General features: G+C 35.5%; 3 protein-coding genes across 8 annotated transcripts; 2 read left to right on the forward strand and 1 right to left on the reverse strand.

Moving 5' to 3' along the window:
* Positions 1-2,506: 2,506 nt before the first annotated feature.
* Positions 2,507-8,716, forward strand: LOC108994993 (uncharacterized WD repeat-containing protein C2A9.03-like). 6 transcript variants are annotated; one of them, XM_035694287.1, is made up of 11 exons: positions 2,651-2,742; positions 2,870-3,041; positions 4,533-4,695; positions 4,882-5,043; positions 5,165-5,251; positions 5,598-5,732; positions 5,857-5,967; positions 6,349-6,440; positions 6,514-6,619; positions 7,749-7,835; positions 7,938-8,716. In XM_035694287.1, exons 2-11 carry the CDS (start codon positions 2,965-2,967, stop codon positions 8,349-8,351), a joined length of 1,434 nt encoding a protein of 477 aa, XP_035550180.1. In that variant the 5' UTR covers positions 2,651-2,742; positions 2,870-2,964; the 3' UTR covers positions 8,352-8,716. The 6 variants fall into 6 exon arrangements, with proteins under 6 accessions (XP_018825993.1, XP_035550181.1, XP_035550180.1 ...); XM_018970448.2 differs by lacking the exons at positions 2,651-2,742; positions 2,870-3,041 and adding an exon at positions 2,507-2,569; XM_035694288.1 differs by lacking the exons at positions 2,651-2,742; positions 2,870-3,041 and adding an exon at positions 2,601-2,618.
* Positions 8,717-16,873: 8,157 nt separating this feature from the next.
* LOC108992147 (zinc finger protein 236-like) lies at positions 16,874-18,610 on the forward strand. Its single transcript, XM_018966614.1, has one exon. It carries the CDS (start codon positions 16,874-16,876, stop codon positions 18,608-18,610), a length of 1,737 nt encoding a protein of 578 aa, XP_018822159.1.
* Positions 18,611-19,558: 948 nt separating this feature from the next.
* Positions 19,559-25,472, reverse strand: LOC108995031 (WPP domain-interacting protein 2-like). The gene is made up of 2 exons (XM_018970492.2): positions 23,907-25,472; positions 19,559-20,448 (listed from the first exon to the last, which is right to left on the reverse strand). Exons 1-2 carry the CDS (start codon positions 24,901-24,903, stop codon positions 19,703-19,705), a joined length of 1,743 nt encoding a protein of 580 aa, XP_018826037.1. The 5' UTR covers positions 24,904-25,472; the 3' UTR covers positions 19,559-19,702.
* Positions 25,473-27,187: the final 1,715 nt, after the last annotated feature.

Here is a 27,187-nt window from a genome sequence, read left to right on the forward strand (position 1 = left end):
TTTTCATTATCTCGCACACCCTCTACATCACTGGGTGTGATTGTCAATTTTAATTTTACTTTTCACGTTTGGGAGAGAAGTTCTCTTCTCCTTCAGCTATTTGACCGGAAACCGTCTTCAAACAATCACAAGTCGCGAAAAGGATCTACAGAAAGGCTCTTCCCACATAAATGGTTCTTCGTCGGCATTCTGAGGATATGAACGAAATGGGTATGTTCTTCAAAGGATGAAGGTTTTGGAAAGGTGGGGGTCTGGATCTTCCTGCTTGCATAAACATTGAACAGGTTTGGGCCCATGTACTTCGATTCACAAAGCTCATGTTTCTGAAGCTTTTGAGAAAGTAACTCAGGTAGAGGTTTGGTTTGTGGTAAACAAACATAGACTTTGAGTGGAATCGGAAGAATGAAGAAAATGCCTGATTTTTGGACAAAGCTCGAGTATCTTCAAGGTAGAGAGAGAGAGAGAGAGAGAGAGAGAGAATAAATTTGCTAAATTGCTAGTGCTTCTGTTGGGCAGCCATAATCGGATAGACGCACAAGCAATTTTCCAAAATCAATTGATTTCCTTTGTGCGAGAGAACTTACTGTGCGAGAGGTGAACTTCCTCCGTTTCTTCCGTCCTCCCTTCCCAATTTGTTTGCCTCTTTTATTATTTTTAAACAAAAAATCTTCACAATCTCCTAACACTTCACACTCCACATTATTTTTAATTTTTATTATTTTTTTATTAAATATTTATTATATGAATGATGAATAAAATAATTTTAAAAAAATAAACTCAAAAAAAAATTTTAAAAAAATATTAAAAATTTTAAAATTTTAAAAAATGTGTGTAGTGTGGTAGAGATTGTATAACAAAACTCATTTTTAAATAATGCCACGTCACCGGATGCCAGGGTGTGCAAAATAGAGGAGCTCTCTTGGTAGCAGAACTTTTAGGCTTCGTTTGGATGCTGAAAGCAGCTCAGATTAGTTCTTTTTTAGGAGAGGTTTGGATTCAAAGATGAGTTGAAATAATTTGTGAATAGTAAAATAAAAATTAAATTATTTATTATATTTGGTGTAGAAATTTAAAAAAGTTGTTTTGGGATTTGAAAAAATTGAATTGTTTATTATATTTTGTATGGAAATTTGATAAAATTGTAATGATGAGATGAGATGAATTGAGGTGAGTTGAGGTGGATTGAAGTGGGTTTTGAATCCAAACCTCTCCTTAAACTTCGTCTGCCATCCAAATGTACTTTTGAGCCGAGTTTCAAACCGTAACTCATTTCTACACTGTAGATGAAAGCGATATTTTCCTCTTCTTTGAAAGCGACAATAATCAAAGAATACGGACACTATTCACAATTAAAAAAAAAAAAACCGTATGGCAATTTTCCATGGCCTGCATGGTCAAGGCTGGCAGCATTGGCTACAGTGCCAATGGAGCCAAATTAAAAACCGGAGTTTCTTGGCGCTAGATACGTGCAGTATTCCGTTTTTACTGTAACATAAACAGTATAAAATATTGGTGGGTCCCATTTATTTTATAACTTTTCATAAAAATATATCTAAAATCATTTTAACATTCAAATATATTTTAAACTCACTTTAAGTGGACCCCACTAAATTCATTCAACAATCTCAACTCATTACTATTCATAAAAAACTCAACTCATATCAACTCCTCTCAACATCCAAACGCAACCTTAAGTTCACGTTTGGTTACCAGATTTAGTTTAGTAATTTTAATCTGAATTTAATATTTAAATATTAAAAATTTTAATTATTAAATTTATTTCAATTTATAATTTTTTTATATTTAAAATTTAAAATTTTTTTAATTTATTATATTTTTATACGAGAAATTTATAATTTTTTTTAATTTTTAATAAATAATATTAAATTTATCTTAATATTTAAATATATCTATATTTATTTTTGATATCCTCTATATAATTCATTTTATTTATTCAATTTATTATTATTTATAAAAAATTTAATTTATCTCGATTTAACTTAATATCAGTCTGAATTAAAATTTTATTAGCCGTGGACTCGTTCGGATAACAGTGATTTGTCCATGCGAACCCATGTGATGGGCTGGGCTTGGTACGCAACCTGGCCCAGAAGCCCTAGAACTTTTCTCTATTCTCTCGCTATTCAGTTCTCACGATTCGCGCCCAAGGCATATCATCTGATTGTCCGATTGTCATAAACTAGACCTCTGGAATGAAAGTATTAGGTTGATAATAAAAAAATAAAAAAAAAAAATTTCTAGCGATTCGATGCCTAAAATAAAATAAAATGATAATGCTACTTATTATCTCAATTTTTATAATCTTATAATATAGTAATAAATAATTATATTTATTATATTTTATTTATAAATTTATCATTTAATATCATATTACGAAAAGATGATAAGAATTGAAATGATGAATAGATTATTTTAAATAAAAAATATATATATTTTTAAATGGGCTCTTATATTGCGACGATGCTTATCATATTCTGATTTTGGGGTTTACACTTTACAGATCGAAACAATTCCGTGCCAACCCTCTGTCGCGGACGAAAAAATAAAGGGGAATTTCATTTTATTTTATTGGTTTACAATTTATTTTTGGTATTTCCGTAAGTATTATATATGTAGGACCTGTTTACGATCCTAGGCTTTTGTTTGTTCGGTTTATACCTCTCTGCGCGTGCGCGTATTTAAAGATTGCTTTGAAGCAGATGATAAAAATTGATTCCTCTTGTGCGCACACAGTTTCTGAATCTATATTTTGTTTTGTTTTGTTTTGTTTTTCTTTAAATTATTGTCTTTGCTTCATATTCTTGCTCTCTTATTTGATCCTTATTTTTTCTTTTCATCTTGTTTATAGGGAAATGATATTTGCAGTCTAAGAGTGTTCAAACTTCCTAGATTGTGCAAGTTTCGCCCATTTCTTGTAATAAAGTGGATAAATCTGGAGCATACATGAAAAAATTATTTTTTAACGATGGATCCCACTTTTTTAGCATTACTCATTCTATAATCAGATTGGTATTTTTGGGGTAGGGGCTTGGCTGACTTTCAAGATTAGTATTTTTTTATTATTATTTTGGGGGTGGGGCGGGTGATTTACAGTTTGACCCATTATATTAAAAAAATGAAAATGATAGCTACATCGGGAAAGTGTATCTATCATTTGTACTGATCAGTTTTTGTTTTTAGCATTTGTGTTTGTTTATTTTAGAGAAATGATATTTGTAGTCATGGAGTGCTCAAGTGTCGCGCAATCTTTTTTAAAAAAAGTGAAGATTTACGTGAAGAAATAAATTTTTTAATTGTGAACCTCACTCTTTTTCAAAAGGATTGTGCAATACTTGCGCACTCCACGATTGTATCTAACAATACTCTTATTTTTTAGTTTTGTGTTTTTTTTTTTTTGTTTTTGTATTTTTTTAAAAATAAATACACAAAATGCTTTTAAAAAGAAATAAAAAAAATACTTTAACACTATGTATACAACGACCATTTCTTCATCGTGAAGTCGTCGAGGCTTTATGGAATGAAATCTTTACTAGGCTCGGTATTGCATGGGTAATGCCTATGCCTAGGAGGGTGATAGATTTATTGTCATGTTGGAGAGGGATTCAGGTCAATCGTCATATTGCAGCTGTTTGAAGGATGATGCCTCTATGCTTAATGTGGTGCACATGGAACAAAAGAAATGGACATTGTTTTGACAATAGGGAACGCGCTTGGATGGTTTTAGGGCCTTTTTCTTTCATACATTGTTGCTTTGGGCTTCATATATTGTATTGAAAGGAACGAGTTTTAATGACTTTTATGCTACTTTCCATAACGCGTAGTCTGTAATTAGGCTCATTCTTGTAGACTTCCTGTGTACTCGGGCATTACCTAATTACGTGGATTAATAAAATCTACTTTTACTTATTAAAATAAAAAAAGTCTTGGTAGACTTTGTTGGTGGCTGTAGCACTATCCTTAAAAAAAATTAAAGTACCAATACTCATTTGCGTTTGGTGTGTCAAAAATAGGCTTGCAAATAGATTTTATTCATTTATAAATATTCAGTCTGGTTCATGTTCAGGTGCTTAATTTATATTTATGTTCGCTATTTTGTTAGAAGGTAAATGGTCATTATGCTCTGTTGGTTCTGCCAAAGCAGGGTTATTTAGATATTTATTCTTCTATAATATTTTTATGTATAAAAAAAATTATTTTCTACCAAGAGAGGAGCAGAAGAGCTTCTTTGTATATGTGCTAAACTATTAAAATATGATAATTGGATTGGTGATAGCACAAAAAATAGGATATCCCAGTGTATAGTAAGGATATTATGCATGTTCAAAGCAGGTGGTGGGGAAACAATAAAGAATGGCTCGTGTGCTTAGTAAATAGTTGAAAAATGCTTGTGTTTAGTGGTGTAGCCTTGTAGTTAGGGTTTCCTATCAATTACTTGGTATTTTTGGGAATAAGTATTGCCTTGTTGTCCTTTCTGATGCTTGACAACTTGGCTTGAATTCCTGTCTGAATAGCTGTGGAATTGCTGGACCAAAAATGTCTGAGAATCAAGGAGATGATGCTGAATACATGGCAGAAGAATATGAAATGGAAGATGTAGGTGATGAGATGGATGATGAGTTTCGATGTAGAGAAATGGGGGGCTCAGAGTCCGATGTCGATGAATATGACCTCTCGGTTTGTGTTTATACTGATATGTTTTGCAAGATCACATACGTGCATCGCTTAAATAAAAATAAGCTTTCTTCTTACTTGATGCTAGTATGGAATGTAGCTTTTATTTACAGAAATCATTATGATTTTTGTTGGAGAAAACTAGATTTTAAATGTCTTAAATATCTTAATATTCTAGTTCTGGTGCAGAATAGCAAAGTTACCACTGCTGGGCAAGCCAGAAGTGGAAAAGACATCCAGGGGATCCCTTGGGATAGGCTTAGCATCACTAGGGAGAAGTACAGGCAAACTAGGCTAGAACAATACAAGAACTATGAAAACATCCCTCATTCTGGAGAGGGATCGGCGAAGGTAAAAGTTATTATTTTTGTCTTCTTTAGTTTTTATACTTATTAGTTGTTTTGTTGATTGTAATTTAACTGAGTAAATTGATACCATTACATGTTTTCTAAAAAGAATCTATTTCAAACAGGATTGTAAGGTTACCAAGAAAGGGGGCTCATTTTATGAGTTCAGAAGGAATTCAAGATCTGTGAAGTCAACCATTCTTCATTTTCAGGTTAGGTGAATGGATTATCGTAATAACCTTCGGTTTTCCCATTTCCTTCTGTAATTTTTTCTTAGCCCATTCTTCATAATCAGTGAAATCTGTGAAATCAACCACTCTTCACTAGACTTGCTTCACTTTGTTGATCCTATTATTGGTGTAAATAGCTCACATGAATTAATCTCATCAGAGCCCTCTCAGTTACAAACTCTTCACATAGAATTGCTAAAATGGGTTAGTTGAATTGCTTTGCTGACATGGATTCCATGAATTGCTGATACCTGGGCATGGTTCCTCGTGGATAACAGGACTTTGGGTATTATTGGCTGACCCACATTTTTTATGTGTGGTGATGCAGTTGAGGAACTTGGTTTGGGCTACCTCAAAACATGATGTCTACCTTATGTCTCATTTTTCTGTCATCCATTGGTCTTCCTTAACTTGCCGCAAATCTGAACCTCTTAATGTCTCAGGGCATGTTGCACCATCAGAGGTTGGTTTTCTGGGAAGATATTCTGGTTTGATAATAGCATCTTATCTTTAATGTAATAAATGTATTTTGCTAGATCATTAATCATACTCTTCCCTGAAATCTATCCATCTATTTTTCCATACAGAAGCATCCAGGAAGTCTGTTGGAGGGATTTACTCAGACTCAAGCGAGTACACTTTCTGTTAAAGATAAGTTGCTTGTTGCTGGAGGGTTCCAAGGAGAACTTATTTGCAAGGTAAGTTGCATACCTTTTCTGTAAGTATTTTCTCAAAAGGTACTCAAAGATATTACGGACTGAAGAAGCATTGGCACTGTAGTTGCATGTCCACCTATGTGCATGGTGACAGCATACATGGCTTTTGCTATTCAATTGGGCATCATCAATTTTCCATTCCCTGGAGTTTCTTATTAATCAAGCTTTACTGATAGAATATGACACAAGATGAAGATAACTTCTAATATTTGAGAATTGACTAAGCTTCCTTGTTAGGCTTTTGATAACTACTATAGTTCTGTCACTATCTCTAACCTTTTAAGATTTTTAAAGCTGTGTTGCGAAGTATAGATAAAACATCAGGGCTAAAACTTTCTTTTACTGGTATTTTTTTGTTTGCAGCACCTGGATCGGCCTGGAGTTAGTTTTTGTTCCAGAACAACTTATGATGACAATGCCATAACCAATGCTATTGAGATCTATGCCAGCTCCAGGTACTTATTGCCTTGGTCTTGGTGGTGGAACAATGAACTTAAACTAATTGGACTCATCTCTTTTAATCCTCAGCGGTGCAGTTCACTTCATAGCTTCAAATAATGATTGTGGAGTTAGAGACTTTGATATGGAGAAATTTCAGCTTTCTAAGCACTTCCGTTTTCCCTGGCCCGTGAATGTGAGCCTCTTTTTTTTTAATAAGTAATAGTAAATCTTATTAATGGAAAATGTAGAAGACATAGTTGCCGTTTGGATAGTGAGATGAGATGAGATGATTTTAGATAAAAGTTAAAAGTTGAATAAAATATTATTAGAATATTATTTATTATTATTATTATTGTTGTTGTTTTGGGATTTGAAAAAGTTGAATTGTTTATTGTATTTTGTGTGGGAATTTAAGAAAGTTGTAATAATCAAATGAGTTGAGATGATTTCTCAATCCAAACCCCCGGTCCAAGTACACAAGATATATACAAGGAGAACATGTAATTGGAAGTAGAAAAAGTACAGGAAAATCATAAAAGCTGGCCCAGGCTCCTGATAATTCCATCTCAAATAATGCAGATGACTTAAGCCTGCATGCAGGAGCCATGTTTGTGTAATTTGTTTTTAGTATGATTGAGGTCATATAGGGTTTTGTTACTCATTATCCTCATACACCACACTTATTTAAATTTTTTTTTTTTGTTTTATTCTTATTTAAACTAATTGAATTTTTCTACTCATCATCCATACACTATGCATTTGGTAAGAGAAAAAGATAAAAAAATAAAAAATTATGTGTGGTGTGTGGCGATGATGAGTAGAATTTTTGGGTCAATTAATGGGTTGATGATGTTGTCCATGATAGAAGTCTTTAGCTACACGAATCATTGCCTTCTTCAGAATAGTTGAACCATTTTTTACTCAACGCTTGGGCATCATTGATGGGTGGCCAGTCATATCACATAATTTTGTTGATGGGGTCATATCATTTATTTATTTTTTACTTATAATCCCTTGGTAGTATTTGTTAATGCTCCTATACTTCTACTTATTTTGTCAGACAAGATAACATTGTGTAAATTGTCGATTGATTCTGTGTGCTGTGTTTCGGATGGTTGTGGTTTAAGATGCATATTTTTATCTCCTTTTCTTTTTGTTAATTGATATTGTAGTTTGGGAGTATGATGCTATCGCCTTGATGTTGCTTATACTAAAGCTAAATTGCAAACAGTCGTTAGGTCTAAACAGTGGTTAGTTCGAATAATTGAATAACGAGTGGCTGCTATATATTGCTATAACATGCTTTTAACTGCTATTCACAGCATACTTGTCTGAGTCCGGATGGTAAACTTCTCATAATTGTGGGAGACAACCCAGATGGTCTGATGGTGGACTCCCAAACTGGAAAGGTACGCTTTCTTTTTTAATTCTTCTTGGCTAATTTTGTGATTATCTATCTGGACCTTTACTATCCAAACATATATAATTTCTTCTTTAAAAAATTATTGCAGACAGTAATGTCCTTGCGCGGTCACTTGGATTTCTCATTTGCATCATCATGGCACCCCGATGGTTTGAATTTTGCTACTGGAAACCAGGACAAAACCTGCCGGGTTTGGGATGTCCGAAATCTATCCAAGTCAATCGCTGTTCTGAAGGGAAACCTTGGAGCCATCCGGTCTATCCGCTATACTTCTGATGGTCAGTATATGGCAATAGCAGAGCCTGCTGATTTTGTGCATGTGTATGATGTGAAAAATGGGTACGATAAGGAACAGGAGATTGATTTCTTTGGCGAGATAGCTGGCATATCATTCAGTCCAGATACAGAGTCTCTTTTTATTGGAGTGTGGGATCGTACTTATGGTAGCCTCCTCGAGTATGGTAGATGCCGAAACTACTCGTACCTCGATTCTCTGATTTAAATTGAATATGACACCTGAAAATAAGCCTGTTGTTGTTGCTGATAAGTAGGCTTAATTGGAGAAAATCGATATCATATCATGAAGTTGGAGAGGTTGTAGTTGTATATTTGATAAGTTGTGCAATTGTAGGTAATTGGTCTTATTTTGTTGCTATTGAGGATTTGTCATAAAAGTGTGTAAAAGGGAGGGGATGTACAGAAGGCTAGAGGAGGCATTTCTTTGCCAACAAGCGAAAAGAATGAATCAGTATATCTTGGGCTGGATGGCTGGTTGCCATCCTTCTTGTATGTTAGAAATTTTATGACTTTATTTATTTATTTATTTGTGAGAGACTGTCTTGTGGAACTTACCTCACGGATATTTTATTTCTCGTCTCAATATTGGTTCTTGTGCTAAACGTGAATTCTTGCAGTCGTGGCAAGAAGATTCTGCTGTCTTAAAGTAAGGGTGGCAATACGTGATAAGACTCGTTAATCTAATACGCATACAATATTATAGAAGCAGATTAGGATTTAACCTTAATGAGTTTGGATCAAAACGAATTAATAACAGATCAACCTGTTTTTGACTTGTTATAACCTGTTAAAAAAGTTAAAGTAACAATTATACTCTTATACTTAAAAATAAAATTGTCAAAATTTTAATTTTGTTGTTTTTATTGTTTGGATTGTAATTTTGGACTTGTAGTTAGTTTTATATATTTTTTTTATATATATTGTGATTTTAAGATTTATATAAAATTATGCTAAACTTACTAGGTCAAACAGATTAATTTCAATTATGTTCAACTCATTTACATAAATGGGTCAAAATTGGTTGATACGATACGACTCGTTATGTTAACGGGTCATGTTAGTGTTTGAGATTTTGACACGATAAAGCTTAACGAATTGAGTTATAATTGACTTTTTTTATAGTATAATATACATGTTTTAACATGATACGAACAAGATTCGTTAATACGATTTGACACCCTTATCTTAAAGTAGACGAGGCTTAGACTATCTAGAGTCATTTTAAAGAAGCTCAGCTTTTTATGAACCAATCGGTTGGGCAGGGATCCTTTGGACTCATGTGTTGTATTGAGTCTATTGGCTGAGTAAGGCTTTTAGAAAATTATTAAAATTAAATAAATAAGAAAAATCTTATGCATCATTCTCAGACATAATTTATTTTTATTTTTTTTTCTCTTATCAAATATGTAGTATATAGATGATGAATAAAAAAAATCAATTAATTTAAAAAAAATAAATGTGATACGTATAGATGATGAGTATCAAAGTTCATCCCTGCATTAGACCATATAAACCAAAGAGAAATGATTTAGACAAGTCTTAAATAGACAATCATCGTATAAACCCTTATAAAAAAATAGACCACACCTTAAAGTGTAAAAAAAAAATATTTTTTATTAGTAGAATCTATTTTTTAACAAAAGACTTGTATGAAACTTGTCTATTTAGAACTTGAATAATGCTAGATAAAAGTCTCAAATAAACAAATCACATATGAGCCTTTTGTAAAACAATGGGTCCCACTAATAAATAATAATTTTTTTTACGCTTCTTTAAGATTAGATCTAATTTTTTATATAGATTTATACGAGACTTGTCTATTTAAAATTTATACATATAATTTCTCTCAGAACTTATACCTAACATTGCTCTAAACCAAAAGTGAAAAGCTGGCAAAAAGTGGAGAATGTTAGAAGTACACATCATCGTTTGACCTTGCGATGAGATGGTACTTGGTGGTGATTTGCTAAAGAGTTAGGTTTCGTTTGAAATCTAAAATCATCTCAATTTATTATTACAATTTTTTCAAATCTCAACACAAAATATAATAAACAGTTCAACTTTTTTAAATTCTTAAATAATAATAATAATAAACAATAATATTCTAATAATATTTTATCATCTCAATTCAACTTAGTTTAACATTTAAACGCAACTTTACACTGCGCTCAGTCAGCTTCGCGCACGAGATTGGAGACGACGTGGTTGCATAGATCGGAGAAGAAGAGAAGGGGAGGGATGCAAATGGACGAACCTTCGGCGTTCTCTCTTCCCAAACCAAAACGCAGTGTTTTAACAAGTCATGTTTCATGCGCAAAGGATGTGCAAAATGTATCCATCATTTTTCTTTGCTAAAATTTATGCTGTCTGATTTGAGTATTGAGTTGAGATGAGATGAATTGAGATAATTTGTAAATGATAGTAAGTCATTTATAAATAGTAATGAAATATTTTGAGTTAAAATATTTTATGAAAATTTTGAGAAATGAAAAAAAAAATTAAAGAAAAAAATTATAAAGTTAAATACTTTTAGAATATAGTTTTTTAATATAATTTTTTTTATTTGAAAATGTTGAATTATTTTTTGTATTTTGTTTAGAAATTTGAAAAATTTGTAATAATTAAGAAATGATTATATGAAAAAGTTGGAAAATCTGAAATTGAAAAGGGTTTGTATCTGCATTGTTTGGATATTAAGATGAGATGAAAGTATCTCTCTATCCAAACTAGACATAATTCTTTTGAGTTTTGCTACTCATTATTTTACATACCGCATACCATATTTATTTTTATTTTATTTTTACAAAACTAATTGAGTTCTTCTACTATTATCCATACACTACACATTTGAAAAAGGAAAAAGATTAAAAATTAAAAAATTATGTATGATGTGTGGTTTAGAGATGATGAGTATAATTTTTCATGTATGATTGATTTCCGAAGTGTAAACATTTTTATCCATTAATTTTAACTTTTTGACATGAAGCATGCCCATTGCATCTAGAAAATCTTTATTTATAAATTGGTGTGAATAACACAATTAATAAAATATTTCTATGACATAAATTGATTTAAAAGAAAAATTTTAAAATTTAAATTTTATAAATTAAATTTTATCATTTAAATAATATAAATTGTATACTCTACGTACCGACTTGACTCTTACACCTGCCTCGTTTGTATTCGTAATCCATCTTAACCCACCTCAACTCACATCATCGCATCATTACAACTTTTTCAAATTTCCACACAAAATATAATAAACAATTCAACTTTTTCAAATTTTAAAACAACTTTTCTATATTTTTACACAAAATATAATAAATAATTCAATTTTTATTCTACTATTCACAAATTATCTCAACTCATATCTGAATCCAAACCACTCTATTCTAATTGAAACTGGTTAAACAATTTAACAATTGCATGTCGTTTATAAGAGAATTAGCTTCTTTTCTATTTCTATTATCGAAAATGATAGATCTACCAAGTTGGGTCTCTGATACTTTATTTTAATTTAATTATTAATGAAGTATTTTTTTAATAATATTTTGAATTTTTTTTTTAAATATTTAAAAATATAAAAAAATCTATGAAAAACAAAGAAAATTTGGCCTTCTCGAGACCCATCATCGTGGTAAGTGAAGCACTACTCTTCTATTATATACATGAATGGTATCGACGGCCCAAATTAGAAAGAAAAATGATAAATACATATAATTTTTCATAACACATTACACAATTATATTTTAAAATGAATGATACTTTAGTAAAATATTTTAAAAAAGTAATATTACTTTATAAAAATATCTTCACTTTAAAATATTTGTTATGAAATATGTTATAAAATATGTTGTATGGATATCATTGCTCAATTAAAAAAAATGTCAATTTTTTAAGGGACATTTATTATAATAAGAGAACCTTCTTGTTATGAACTCACTAGGTAGAATTCACCATTGAAAACTAGTTTAAAAGGGAAGGGTGCTTAGGGACTTATAAATCATCAACCAATCTCATACTTAGTCGATGTGAGATCGTAACAACCACCACGCTCCGCAACCGACATCCACGGCGGTCCTGGCGCTCACACGAGCTGGCTGTGTGCTAAGTCTTTTTCTAGTTCCGAGCGAACACTGTCATGCTGGCATCACCCCTGTGTCGCATGAATTTGGGTTTATTTAGTTAGAAAGTTATTTATGAACTTTGTGGCTTATACATCGAAGAATAAACATTTATTCTGAGCATGAGAGCTTCAATAATCAACATTAATACCTTATGTGCTCACAGCTACTGAAAACAAAACCTAGATATCACCCTAAACACATCTCTTGGGTGGATTGTAATCGTGATGATCGAAGTTTAGCCAAACTCAAATCACTGTCACTATCCATCAGATCTACCCATATTTACATTCATTGTTCATAGATCGGGAGAGAGACTTACTGAAAGGTCTCCAGCGAGACAGACACGATAGCAAGAGAGAGATCAACCTCAACCACCACATTGAGGACCTCTATGGATCTCGATAATGTAGAACAACAGCCTTAGAAACTCGAAGAGGAGAGAGGGGGAGAGAGAGAGAGAGAGAGAGAGATGCAGTTGTGGCTTTTGGGTTTGACAGAAAGCCATGGAATGAGATATAGAAGAGGGGGCGGAAACCCTAGCAGATAAGAGTATCACGATTCACGGGTGGGGATTGGCCAACTGGGATTTGAAGAGTTTTTTTTTAAAATATATATAAAACCGGGTACCGGATTTTCAATCCGAAACCCAATTTCAAAACCCGGATCCGGACCGTATAGGTCCGGGTTTTGTAATGCAGGTTCCGGCCTGGATCAAATTCGGGCCGAAAACCAGAACCAGAACCCCGATACCTGGGTTCTGGACCAGGCCAGGAAAAAACCCGGCTCGTATGAACAGTGCTATCTATGTGTTCTATCATTTTGCAGTAACTTCCTCAACTTGTAATTGAGTAAGGTGGAACAGTGGGAAATAAATAGGGAAGCTGTCTACGGAAGTTATGAAGTTGCACTAGTTTGTACATTAATTTATATTGAGCGACATCATTTCCATTTTGAGTCTCTGTTGTCTCTTGTATGCAGCTACAACTCGAATTCTGTCGCTTGGCTGATTGGTGACTGGAACAATTGATGGGAAATTTGATAATGGATATCTGGTTGCAGTGAATTTGGGTACTGATAAGCTGAAAGGTGTCTTGTACCATATTCCTCAACATGTTCCTAAGAATTCTTATTTTTCAGCCAACCCTACTCGCCGGAACCAAAAGAGATCCAAGTTGGCCTTATGTGATCCATCTTGGCCCAAATCAAACAGGAGTGGTTACAATTTCTTTTTTGCTGAGCATTATGCTAGGCTTAAGCCTTTGTACCATGGGCAAGAGAAAGCCATCGGCAAGAAGATTGGGTTCCTTTGGAGCAATCTCACAGAAGCTGGAAAACAGGTGCATGAGTTACTAATTTCTTTTTTTCTTTTTATTTAATAATGTTTTTTCTACTCCAAGGCAGACTAGCTGGATAGATAGTTATTGGATGCGACATGTCTTAGGACCAAAATGTTGGAGTATAAATCTTGATACGATTCAACTCATTAATCTCCATCTTGTAGGTTATCAATGCTCCAATTTCTTAGGACAACGGCTTCTTCACTGCTTTTGTTGTTGTTGTTTGCAATTTTCTCCTTTTTCCCCTCGATTTTTCCTTTACAAAGGGTACCCTCAAAGACTATTCCCCACAGTACACTCCCTGCAAAGATGGTGGAAGGTCGAAGGGTGCAGCGATGTAACATGACTAGTAGTATCTATTTATCTCTTTTATATTGATGGAATACAATTGCATCACTTTATATAGCTTTGGAATCGCTTTCTGTAGGGTGGTGGAAAGACAAGATTCCAGGTTTCATTCTTTCGAAGAGCATCCTTTTTTTGGTATCCCACGGTACAAATGCCCTCGTTTTATTAACTGGCCATGTAAATAGCATTGAGGCATAGTTAGAATTCAAACTCTCCAAGTCGTATATTAATGGCCCAAGCTCTAGAAAGGAGGTTGATTTTTCTCTTAAACGGCCTAATTCAATAGACCACTAAGGTGACGATTCAATTGTTGTTGAATTACCAAGTGAAATTAATGCCATGGCCCCTTCATCTTTTATTCTTTTAAATTTCCTTTGTCATGCTAGGTTTACATAATTACTTTTTATTATTATTAATAATATATTTCCAAAAATTGTATCACTGGACCAAAACTGAAAAACCAAGATGAAAGCTTCGAAAGGTAATAAAAATAAAATAAAATAAAAGAATAAAAATAAAAAAAATCCGTTATGAATTAAGAGAGTAGAACCGGGTTGGATTTTTTATTTTATTTATTTTTTTCTGGTCCGATCGGAAACCTGAAATCTGGATGCATCCAGACGGGTGAGATACATCCGGATCCGGATCCGGTTTTGTAACCTTGTTATCCGTATATATATATATATATATATATATAAAATTTTTTTTTTTAAAAATCCTTACTCATTCTATTTCATATTTTCTGGCTTCTACTCTCTCGAATTCTCTCACTTCTCTCTCGAGTCCAGATTAGCGAATCCTCTCAGCTTCTCTTACCCATTCGATTTCGTTGTTTTGTTTTTCTTACCCAGTTGGATATCTAATTACAACCTAGATATCTGGATTGAATTCGGTTATCTGCCCAGATTATTTTTAGATTAATCCAAGCAAGTAACCGCCCGGTTTTAAGAATCTCGATCCGGATATCCGGCCATAATCGGATTCGGTTGCACACCTCTACTGTGAATCGAGCAGAAGCAAGTAGTAGTAGGAAAAATGTGATTAAAAAAAGGATAGTGATGATGACGGCCAACTCTAGAGTGTGCAATCGGATCCGGATATCCGGCCATAACCGGATTCAGATTCTTAAAACCGGGCGGTTATCCACTTATATTAATCCAGAAATAATTCGGGCAGATAACCGGATTTTTTTCCTTTTCAGTTATAAATCCGGATTGTAACTAGATTTAATCCGGATTATAATCGGATTTATTAGTACTCTTTTTTTTAAAAAAAAAATATATATTTAAAACTTTAAAAAAATATTTTTATAGCACTTTTTTTAAAAGAATTATGATATCATGTTTAAATTGCCCATATTTTTTTTAAAAAATAATTTAAACACTTTTTAAAAGTTTAAAAAATAAAATAAAATAAAGGACAAAATAAATAATACTATTGTTACATCACAAATTCTCAATGCAAAATATTAATTTATAAAAAATAAAATAAATAATAATACATACTAATTAAATTAATACAATCTATTACTCTTCAAGTCTTAAATTTGGAATTGGGGAGGATGTCATTGGATAGCCAGGAATATGGAAGCAGTGAATATGGAGCCACAAGCGAATATGAGCTCAACCCATCCTCCACGAGCAGTAGTGATGATAACTCTTAGGAGTTGGGTAGGAAAGCCAGTTGGAAGTAAGGTCCTTGAGCAAATTAACTCAATATTACCTCTCCAAAATATGGCTCAATTGGGTAAGAAAAACAAAACGACAAAATCGAATGGGTAAGAGAAGTTGAGAGGATTCTCCGATTTTGGACTCAGAGAGACTTGAGAGAGAAGTGAGAAGATTCAAGAGAGTAGAGGCTAGAAGAGACGAAATAGAATAAGTAAGGATTATTAAAAAAAAAAAAAAAAAGTTACGGATAATCGGATTACAAAACCAGTATCTTACATCCAGGCAGATAATCGTTCGGATGCATCCAATTTCGGGTTTTGGACCGGACTGGGAAAAAGGGCGAATAACCCCCTAGATGCATCCGGATTCCGGGTTTCAGACCGAACCGGAAAAAAATGGGGCCCGGTTCGACACCCTTACTCTAGAGATGGCAATAAGCACGGATTTTAAAACCAAAAATTTTCTCATTGAAAGCTTTTAAGAATCCCGATCAAAAGATTTATGTCTTGGGCTTAAAGCAAAGATATAAAACAAGAAAGCATATATATATATAATCGTGATCTTCGGAAAATTATGAAGCTTTTAATTCATGCAATATTATGCAAACAAGGAATTTTCGGGCTTTCCTTCCGCACGCAGATCGAGCTCCAGAGAGAAAGAAGAGAAGAAAAACAAAATGCTCTACTTGGTAACGCGTACCATTACTGGGAGCGACGGTTTATATGCATTGATACTGCTTTATTTATGGTAGATTCTGAAAGAGCGGAATAAGATGTAAAGGGACAATCAACTTGACAGGCTCGCTCATCTTTCCATACAAAGCGAGAGACCCTTCCCTTCCTTGAGCCTTTATGCTCTCTCCTCCTTTTCTCCCTCTTCTTCCAATTTTTTCCTTTTTCCTTTTTTTTTTTTTTGGGTTTTGTATACCAGAGTATTAACCTATGTGCCTCTACTGATCATCAAGTTAAAAATAAAAGAGACACTGCATCAACAGCAGAGGTCCAGAGTCCTCTTCTCTCTTTGATTGCTCAATGCACCTCAATCTTCTTCGTGGATTTGGGAGCAGTACTATTTCCTTAGCTGTGTCTGGATCGATCAGAATCTTCGAGGAAACACACCCCTTAAAAAAAAAAATCGGTTTTCTTGTTAGCTAGCTACCAATATTTATCTGAATATTCTAGTCTTTGTTTCATAACTTGTTCGTCGTCTCGTGCTCTGTCGCACCCTCTAATTAAGAGATAACTCATGATCAGTTACTGGAGAGGGACACTGAAGTCTGCTGTCCAGTCTTCTTCGACACATGATTATGTTAAGCTAATGGACGAATTAAATCAAGGGAGTCGGATTCTTGGTGATGATCATCATAACATGCCTTGCGCGGCTGAGAACGCAGACTCCTCAAGGTCAAGAATTTTGGGCAATAATATACATACCAACGGGAATGGGAGGCTTTGCATCGAGCTGAAGGTTGCCAAGGCCAAGTTGGTTGATCAACAACAGAAACAAGAACACCCTCTTCCTCTTGTTGCGAAAGAGTTCCCTCACATCTGCAACATTTGCGATAAAGGCTTTGGCTCTGGCAAAGCCCTTGGCGGTCACATGAGAATGCATGTCCAAGCCAGAAACAAGGAGCTCCTCGAAAATATTCAGAACCCAAAGTTCAAGAAGCACCCCACTGCCGCTGATGATCTTTCCACTGCTCGTCGAGCCAAAACCAATGCAAGCGTTTCATTCATCGGCGAACCCACTTGTTACGTTTGCGGTAAGAAATTCCCGACCACAAAAGCATTGTTTGGCCACATGAGGTCTCATCCTGGAAGGCCCTGGCGAGGAGTTGTACCACCTCCACCAGATAAAACTAAAGCAAGCTCTTCGTCATCGACCCTATCGGATGATAAGATTGGTTCTGCTAGTGCAAGTATTACATCTACAGATGCCATCGTTGTTAATTTGTCAGGTTCTCTATCGGCCTGGAAGGTCACTGGTAAGAGAGGCCGGAAAAGCATCACGGCCTCCACCCGCTGTTACGGTACTTCTGGTCTTTCCCAGGGTCTAGAGGAGGGGATGCAAGAAGCTATCTACGATCTCATGATGCTGGCTAATTCCAATCCAAACAAAAGATTAATTGACGACTCAGATCCCCAGGTGGCCTTTGACAATATGGATCCCCCAACAAACGCAAGGAATTTAACATGGAGGAACGAGAAGCTAAGCAGCCATGATGAACATGTACCCAAAAAGATCAACGACGACAAGGTGAACGAAAAGGCTACGCTAGAAACTGCTCCATCAAATGCGCATTGGAAATTATCGCGGGAGGATGGAGACTGGCGACCCAGAGACTACTTTTACAGGAACGGCGCTGCTCATGAGCATGAAGATCAGTTGCATCTATACTATTCTGATAACAGTGAGCTAGTTTCTGACGATGAGATCTCGGGGAAAATGATGATAAGGAAGGTCAGGAAGAAAATCAGAAAGACTATGAATCATAGTCACATTAATAAGGTTCCAGTAACATCCAATATTAGATCATACATATGCAGTGTTTGCAATAAATCATTCCCAACTCACCAAGCTTTGGGGGGTCATAAGTCCATCCATAACAAATTAATGAAGTACAGGCAGACTATGGATGAATCTCATTTAGCAGCAAATGACTCCACTACCGACGATATTTATGGACACCAAGTGGATGATCAAACTCATGTACTTGCAGCAGGCACGTACCGATGCAAGATTTGCAACAAGACATTCCCAACAGGCCAGGCATTTGTGGGTCACAAAAGATGTCATGTGGAATTGCAATCGAGTCAATTAACTGAAGAAGCTAAAGCTCAATCTAGTCAAGTAACATCACCCGGAGAAGCCAGTCAGATCACAGGTCGAAAGATTTTTGATTTTGATCTCAATGACCTTCCAGCTATGGAGGTACTTGAAGAAGGTATCGACGTTGAGTCAGTCTTGTATGTACGTATTTAATTCATGACTGAACACGCAGCAGCTAGTTAATTAATTTTTATGGTTCATCCTCAAACAATTCAGTTGGTCGGTTCAAGTTCAATCTTAAATGGATTTTATTTTTTTTTGCCTCTGTCATGATATATAGTTCATTAATTTATTATAATTATTAAATCTTTTTTTCTTTTTAGACTGGTCTTGGTTGCATGCAGTAGTGAGAATAACGGTTACGTAAAGAGGAACCCTCTTGGTTCTTTCATGTATTAATTAATGTCCAGCAGGCTAGCTGGCTGGAAAGATCCGAAATGGCTTATAAATTTGCAGTACGCGTCTAATTTGATGATGATCTCTATCTAATTTATAGCTAGGATGAGAGGGAAGTAGTAAATAATTAGTCAAGCATAACATTAATAATTCGGCCTAATTTCTGGTTATTATATGAATTTGCAGTACTACTCCATTTTAATTCAAAATATATATTTTATAAGCCGGTTATACGCATGCATGCCAATTTACATGATGACTACATTAAAAGGTTTGTTAATTTGAGAGGAGCATATAATATAATATAAGATAATATAATATGCATGAGAATCCCTCGCTAGCTAGCTAGCTAGATGATCAAGAAGCAACTAATTGTTAGCTAGGAGCTAGCTGCAATGGTCTAGCCTGGTGGGTACGTTTGGGTAGTAAGAAGTGTTAAGAAGAGTAGTGACAAAATAATAATAAAGTAATAATAGAATATTAAATAATACTAGTGAAAAGACCCGCCTAGCTAACAATAGGCAGACACCGGAAAAAATAGTGTAAAGAAATGAAAGTGAAGAGGTTGCCACCAGATATTCCCATAGTTTTTTGCTTTATTGTTGTGTAATATATACGTATCCTACTCTTCTCTTCCGGTCGAATTTGATGTAAAAGAATTAACATTGTCGTTTGCAAATTTCTAGTATGAAAAATATTGCACGATTGGACATAAAACCGATTGTTAATACTGCACCGACACCTAATTAACAAGGAAGATGTAAAAACGTTCCACATAATAACAATGAAACTTAACAAGTTAACATTCAAATATTTCATGCACCAAAAAAAAATCCGCTGCTCTCATGCTTAGGTCGGCACCACCACCACCACCCCCCCAGGTGGAGGCGATGACTGCAAGACAACATACCAAAACACCGTAACAAGAAATATCAACTGTATTAAAAAACACGATGTCAGTTTACACGCCCTCTGCAACTTCAAAACCTCTTTAGCCCCTACTCTATCTCCACAGTACGTCTCCAACTCTGGTTGTTTCTCAAGCATCATGGCCTTGCTTTGTGCCTCTCCAAGTTTGTTCTGAACCTGCTCTTGCTTCCCAGCCAGAAGATTTTGTTCCTCTGAGAATTGTTCACCAGCAGCATCCTTCATTTTCTGTACTGTCCTTGTTATTGCCAGGTGCTCAACCTCAGCTTCAATCTTTTGCTTGAAGAGACTCTCAAGCTCAGTCTCTGTCTCTCTACATTTTTCATCCTGTATCCCTATGGAGGTGCTTGATTCTTCCTTTGGTGACTTGCTCCTGTTTATTGTGGCCTCAAGTTCAACAATCCTCGAGTCCTTTGCCTCAAGCATGGCCCCCATCTCCTCCAATTTGCTCTCCAAAAATCTCAAATCCTTCATCAAGCTTAATACTTGGGATTCCAAGGAAGTCAAAGCAGTTTGTCTAATCTTTACAGATCCCAGCTGGTCAGATGAGCTTGGCCTGTAGGTCTCTGAATCAGTAGTAGTGAAATCTGCTGGCATACATCGACCAGTAGTTGAACTGTCATGCGATGATGTAGGTTCCTTTCCAATATCCTTTAGCTTATGAACTTCTGCAACAGCACCGCAGAAAGTTTATTAGCTTAAAATGTTAATAAAAACCCGTCATAGCCTAAATTTTCATTAAGAACCATTCCACAGATAAAAGTCCAAAAGAACTTCAGCATAAAGCATGTTGTTGTTTCAAGCCGATAATGGGAAATGTTAGTTTTTAGTTTTTGTATGCTTATTCCCAGGTCATGGCCTCAATATACTTAAATAACTATGACTACAGTTAAAAGAATATCATAGAGAATGAGGGGCAAAATATTTAGGCTTAACAGAAGAGAAAATGTTGAACCCTAAGAGAAAATGAACAGAGTAAGAGACCCAGGATCTTCCTCTCCATAGTGCTTCTTGAGGCTCCACTCCCCTTCCCAAAATTCCCTGGGGGATAAGCAACACCCCAATAGCCTGGACTCCACCTCAAAACTTATTTAATAAATCAGCAAGATGGATTAGAACACAAACTGTCTTTCTCCAGAAAGAAAAATCCATGATAACTCTTCTTAAGATGGCATCACGCCTTTAGTGAAAGCTAATTCACCAAACTTATGACAAGACAATCTGACCATTCCTTATTATGCATTGTTAATACGAGCATAACTTCCATCAGGTCTTGGTGTAAATCAATACACCCCCAAATTGAAATTACACCCTAACTTGCAAATCAACACTCCCATTTTCATTTTCTCCTGTGGCTTTATCTCACCAAGCGCAACACTCCACCCTGCTGTGTCATGTCATCCACAAGATGGCATCAGGCCTTCAGTCAAAGCTAATTCACTGAACTTATGACGAGGGTATCGGAAACTCACATCCCTTTTCCATTTCACCAATGAACAAATTGGAGAATAGCAGCAGTATTACATTGTGAAAGAAGTTGTACAAGGTGGTGAGCCCGACAATGACGCCAAGGACTGTCCTCTCACCCCTCCACCACCATGATGACCCCCAACAAGACATCACCAACCTCTCCATCTGATCCTCGTGTATTTGACAGTCCTCGAATTAATCAAACTCGGGTATTTATGATTTTCAGCTTACAGTGACAGATCACCAAAGTACAGAATCAGAGTGTATGCAGCAAGCTTGACCTCCTAGATTTTCTCCAAGGTAGAATTGCTTCAGAGCATTTGATAGAAAATTATGCAGAAAATTGAACTAAAATATTTTAACAACTTCGGTTGAATTCCTTTTACTTCAAATTGTTTGAATGTTTAGAAAACAAACTTGGAGATTTTTTTAGCAATGAAGAAACTGGAAACACAGATGGAATGTTTACAGAAAATACAGATGGCGTGGTTAGAAGGTAGAGAATTATGCAGCAAATTGCTCAAAATGAGGTGAATATGATGCACAGTTTAAGATTCCTCATTTCCCTATTTTTAACTACATTTTTTCTTCACAATAGAATGGATTAATGAGCGAGGAAACTCAATGGAGAATGACACGAAAATCAGTGTCAAATCGGGTCAACTTTGAATTCAGTTGGAGTTAATATTCGACAAAGAAACAGAAGAAACTGACTTGAGTGATGCCATAAAAAGTGAGAGAGCTTCTGAATGGCTAACACAGATAAGAAGGTTGGGCAGAGAGAGAAACAGAGAGAGGGAGTTGAGCTTTTGGGTTTAGTTTACTTCTGCAAAATGTTGGAAAACTAACAATAGGATGACATTGGGAATTATTGGGTGCTGCCAGTCTTTTCCAGAGATCTGTGGCAACTTTCCATTGAAGGGTGTGTAAAGATCTTCTTTACACCAGACTGGATTGAAGTCAAGAGTTTATTAACATATCTATCCTTCAAATAACTTCATTTGCTTCTTTTTAACCCTACCCTTCCTCTTTTCTTCCTTACCTAGATTTCTAGAAGAACAATTACCCTCCAACCCTCTTCCTCTTCGTGTATCTATCTCCCTGTTTATTAAGCACAAAACTGCAATCATGATCTATTATTGGAGAACTACAGTGCAGTAATTTTGGAACCAGAGCCAGAATTAAGAAACCTAGAATAGAATGCTCTAAATACAATATTGATACAACAATCTATAACTTTTCACAAACCAGAGAAAAAAATCATGCTCAAGGACAGTCTTTCCTGCCTTCTTACTCAGTTTCTCTGCACATAAAAAGGCGTCAACCCAAACCTGACAATCCACTCAGTTACCACCGTTGATGTCTAATTATCATTTGGCCAAAATACACCAAATAACATCCAGAGTTCCAGAAATTAAAAAAAAAAAAAAAAAAAAAAAACCACCTGAATTTCACACTTACTATAAATCTTTTACAGATCATTCCCACCATTGCAATAAAACTCCAATCCCTCACAAAAGGCATATCTTGAGAAGCCGTATATATGTATAGTTTTTCAATCAAAAATTAAAAAAAAAAATGTAATTTACGAAGTAATTGAAGATTTTTTCTTTTTAATATTCGCCAAATGTTTTTTGGTGATTCTAATCTTTTATCTTCATAACTTATTTTGGTCTGGCTAATATTTATCTCTTGAGTTAGAAACCCTATTTGCTTATCTTTTTTCATTTTTTCTATTTCAGTTATGATTGTGTTTGTTCTATTAGTTAGATTTTTCTTTTTCTTTTTTCTGTCAATGAGTAAGTTGCACAATCCATAAATCGAATTTGAATAGACGATTCGGGAATAATTTGATTATGGATTATCGAATCTTTTTCTCTTTTAGGTTCACTCAATTTATATCTTTCTATTTTTTTCAATCCAAATGCTAGAACTACTACAACAAACACTCATGTCGTTCAAAAATAAAAACAGTTTCCAGGAGGGACTAAATAAAATTGTATAATGGAAGTCAAATAGAAACTTGTAGTCGCATGATAATATTTTACTTGTCATAGTTTAGCCATAGTGTCTAGCCCCCCTCCAAATTAACTTTCAACGCCAAACGCCTTAATGTGATCTGCCTAGTATATATGGGGTCCATAGAAACTTTAGCCTGCCGTCCAACTGATCGCTACTGTTCATCTACTCTGATCCTCTCTCAGATTTAAGCCACAAACAACTAAATTCCTTGTCTCATTCCACACAAAGATTTTGGGCATATGTTGAATTAAAAATTCCCAAACCTATGAGCTTTACATTGAATGTATAAACCCCCGGGACTTTGTTATTCTGACAGATTAAGGATAAACCCTTTGCAGATCCAATAAGAGGTGCAAGCATGATCCCGTATAGTAACTGCATTGGCATTTTTTGTTATGAGATGATAAAAGTGACTTGTACTGTATCATCCTCAGTTCCTCATAATTCCTTCTATTGATAACCATCGGAAATGAGTAGAAAAGAAACTTCTGATACAACCAATGCTAGACTATTTCAGCTGGGATCATCAAATTAGGATAAACCCAATAGTAACTCATGGGACACAGCATTAGCTAGGAATATAAAACATCATAACACTGGGTATCAGAGTTGTCCTGATAGGGGTAAACCAAACCTTTTTCCAGTGCTTCTTGCACAGACTGGAGGCTAAAGAGAGAATCAACCAAAGGATCCCGATCTGTTGAGGGTTGATGGTTCTCACTTTTTTCTTCCTTAACTTCCCAAGACAAGTTTTCAGCTAAATCATCTAGTGAAAGATCTTTGACTTTTCCCACATTCTCTTTGTTGTAACCAGTATGAACTTCCTCGCTGAACTGCTCCTCACTTGTGTGAGCCTCATCACTATTCTCACCATCATGATCCACTGACCTTCCAATTTGCTTTCCATTACTAGTTGCATTAAAAGCACCCTGCATGAAGACAAAATTGGAGCTTCTTGAGTCAGATTCCATGCTGGAAAGAGAGTCTTCCTTCTCGAGTTTGACCCTTTCTCCTCTAGGCTTCTTACTGCCTTCAGTCCATCCCTTTCCCTGATGAACCTTTTGAGCTGAATTACCCAAAATCTTCCCACCAACATTCTTTGTCCTGTTCTTCTCGTGCACACAACCCAGATCATACCTTCCCTTTGGTGCTGTTAAAGACTTGCTAGTCCGATCTTCACCGTTCTCAGAATCTGTACCCACAGCAAAAGCAGACACTGCAAGCCTAGAATCCAAACTAGACTGCTTTACAAAACCATCAACAAATCCTATAGTTGTCAATAAATTTGCAGATCCTACCGAACCCTCACTATTTTGCTTGATCTCAAGGGGCGAATGCTGAGCTTTAGTTGGATTCCCAGAACCAGACAAACCCCGCTTCAAAATTTTACTAGTATGTACACGTGCACTTGCATAGCTAACAGATTCTCTCTTAATTCTCCTCCATTTCTTCAAGCCATATCCCTTTCCACCCCCAGGTGAATTCCCACCAGGAGATGTGGCATTCGGCGGAGGTGAAGTCCTCCCATCTGCACTTTCAACATCCTCTTCTTTTGTATCCTCCCCCATCTGTATTGGCACTAGAGTTATCAGTGGAAAGCAACTTACCAATATCATTAGGATACGACCCATTATTCTTTATCTCGCGGCCATCATCATGTGGAGTTCTATGTTGGGCTACTTCATTGTCTTCCACCGATTCAAGAACCAAACATTCCCTCGTCAAATGACTCTAATCCATATACAAAATCCTGGTTCTCTCACAGTCATCACCCCCACCAAAAAACAGCCATATCAAGATCAAGAACAAGAACTATCATGCCAGCTCATAGTCAAAGAACAGCAAAATCCCAGAAAGATCAACCTCGGTTTGGGCAAATTTAAGGAGAAAAATGATCAAATTCCAATCCGATATCAAGTGGATAAATGTGAATGTATTAATTTAAGCACAATTAAAAGTGGGAAAAGACAGATTCAAAGAGCAAAAAAGCTGAGGAAATGATGCTCTCGAACTGTAAGTGTAAATTACAATCCAGGAAATTGATAATTGAATTAAAAAGAGTGAGATTAGAGAAAATGAGAAAAAAGAGTGAGAGTAGAGAAAATGAGAGAGGGAGAGAGAGAGAGAGAGTGGGAGAGAGTGACGCGCACGTATCGTTAATATCACGAGTCTTAAATGAAGCTTTGAAGAGGATGATAGATGAATGGAAGGGCACGAGAACCCTCTCGATTGGTTGTATTTGCAGTTTTATAGCTAAAACAAGATTTACTAGAAGGGAAATGCTTTTCCCACAGAAAGTGGTCACCGATGGTGGCTTAAGGAATTTTTTTATTATTATTTTTATTTAGTGATTAAATAAGGATTTTTAAATGAATATGTGATTTTTTTTTATTTTTAAAAAATATCTAAATAGTTTAAAAAAATGGTGAAAGTAAAAGTAAAAGTAAAAATAAAAATAAAAAAGATTTTAAGTGTTCGGAGTAGAAATTCTCTGTGACATAGCAACGCGGTTACTAGAATTGCCAATTAAACAAAAAAACTGTTATGAACATGAAGTGAAACAATCTTGTTGCCTACAATAATATTTTGAGAGTTTTTAGTTAAGCTGTGCGTTTTGTGCCAACCTTTTAGTTTACAATAATATGTTGTTTTCTTATGTTTGTCGACATTCATTTTATCATTGGTACTTTTTGTTTGGCTAAGTGAATTGTAAAAGGGGAAGGGAGCTATAGGGGGAAGCATTCTGGAATGTATTTTGGTATGAAACTAAGGGGGGAATTGGGAGCCTTGAACATCCCAAATCGTAGTCCTTTTATCGAATTTCATCATCTTCAATTCATCTCTATTTTCTATCTCTATTTTGTTCTTGACATCCATTTTTAGTCTTCTTCATCTTTACTCCACAAAGTGATTTCGCAGCTCAAGGACTCGGTTGACCAATATCATGAAAATTACTAGGTTTTCAAGCAATCCTTCATGGAGTGGCAAGACCAGGTTGCGCAGAAGGAAGAAGAAAAGATAGTAAAGGTGGATCAAGGAGATAGTGGCAGTGCCCACGGTAGCTGTCCCCAAAGAAATTCCTCTTTCATTTGTTCTCGAAAATTCTTTTGGCAATCCCATATTATTGTCTCAACCCTCAGATTTCCCTATCCGTATTTCGTGTCCCTCCTCCATTAACACGCCGTCGGATATCGATCTCACCACGATGAAGCACTTGATTACCGACATGCACCTCATCAACAACGTTGACGATTCTAAGAGGCTGATTAATCGTAGATGTAGGGATGTTTCTCTACGCCTCGTATGGCATCCCTCATGGGAGGCCCACGCCCTTGAGAGGCCTCCTCTCCCCGTTGAGTGTTTTTCGGACCGAAAGGAACCCCTTGGCAAGGCATATTCAGTCCAAAAGATGAGGGTCGGCATCCACACATCCTTGAGTGGCCCTTAGCTTGCTGTTGCCACCAAAGATGCCCTTTAGGAAATGGTGTTTGATGTGGAGTCGAAGTCGGTGTACACCGAGATGGCCAAGAAAAATCTTTTTATCAAAAGAGGAATAGTAGCAGATTCAAGCATCTATAATCAGAGTAAACACATGCGAACTGCTGATCTGGATATCATGCATCACCCAAGGGTTGTGGCTTTGATTGTAAGGTACCAAAATACTATATTGCAACCTTGGTCATCTACAGTCCTAGTGTCATCGGATGAAAGACGTGGGCTCTTCACCAGAACATGACATGATTCAACACTAGCATTAGCAGTCATGGGTATCAATTTGGTCGTCAGTGGCAAGAGCAAGGTCAACAAGTGTTAGGAACCCTAAAGTTGAGAGGAGAAAACACGAAGTGAAAGGAATTGTAGTGGAGAAAGTCAGCGAAGTGAAATTGAATGGAGAAGTTTGGAACTCAGAAAGGT

The sequence above is a fragment of the Juglans regia genome, chromosome 9 (genome assembly GCF_001411555.2).
Source record: "Juglans regia cultivar Chandler chromosome 9, Walnut 2.0, whole genome shotgun sequence".
Lineage (NCBI taxonomy): Eukaryota > Viridiplantae > Streptophyta > Magnoliopsida > Fagales > Juglandaceae > Juglans > Juglans regia.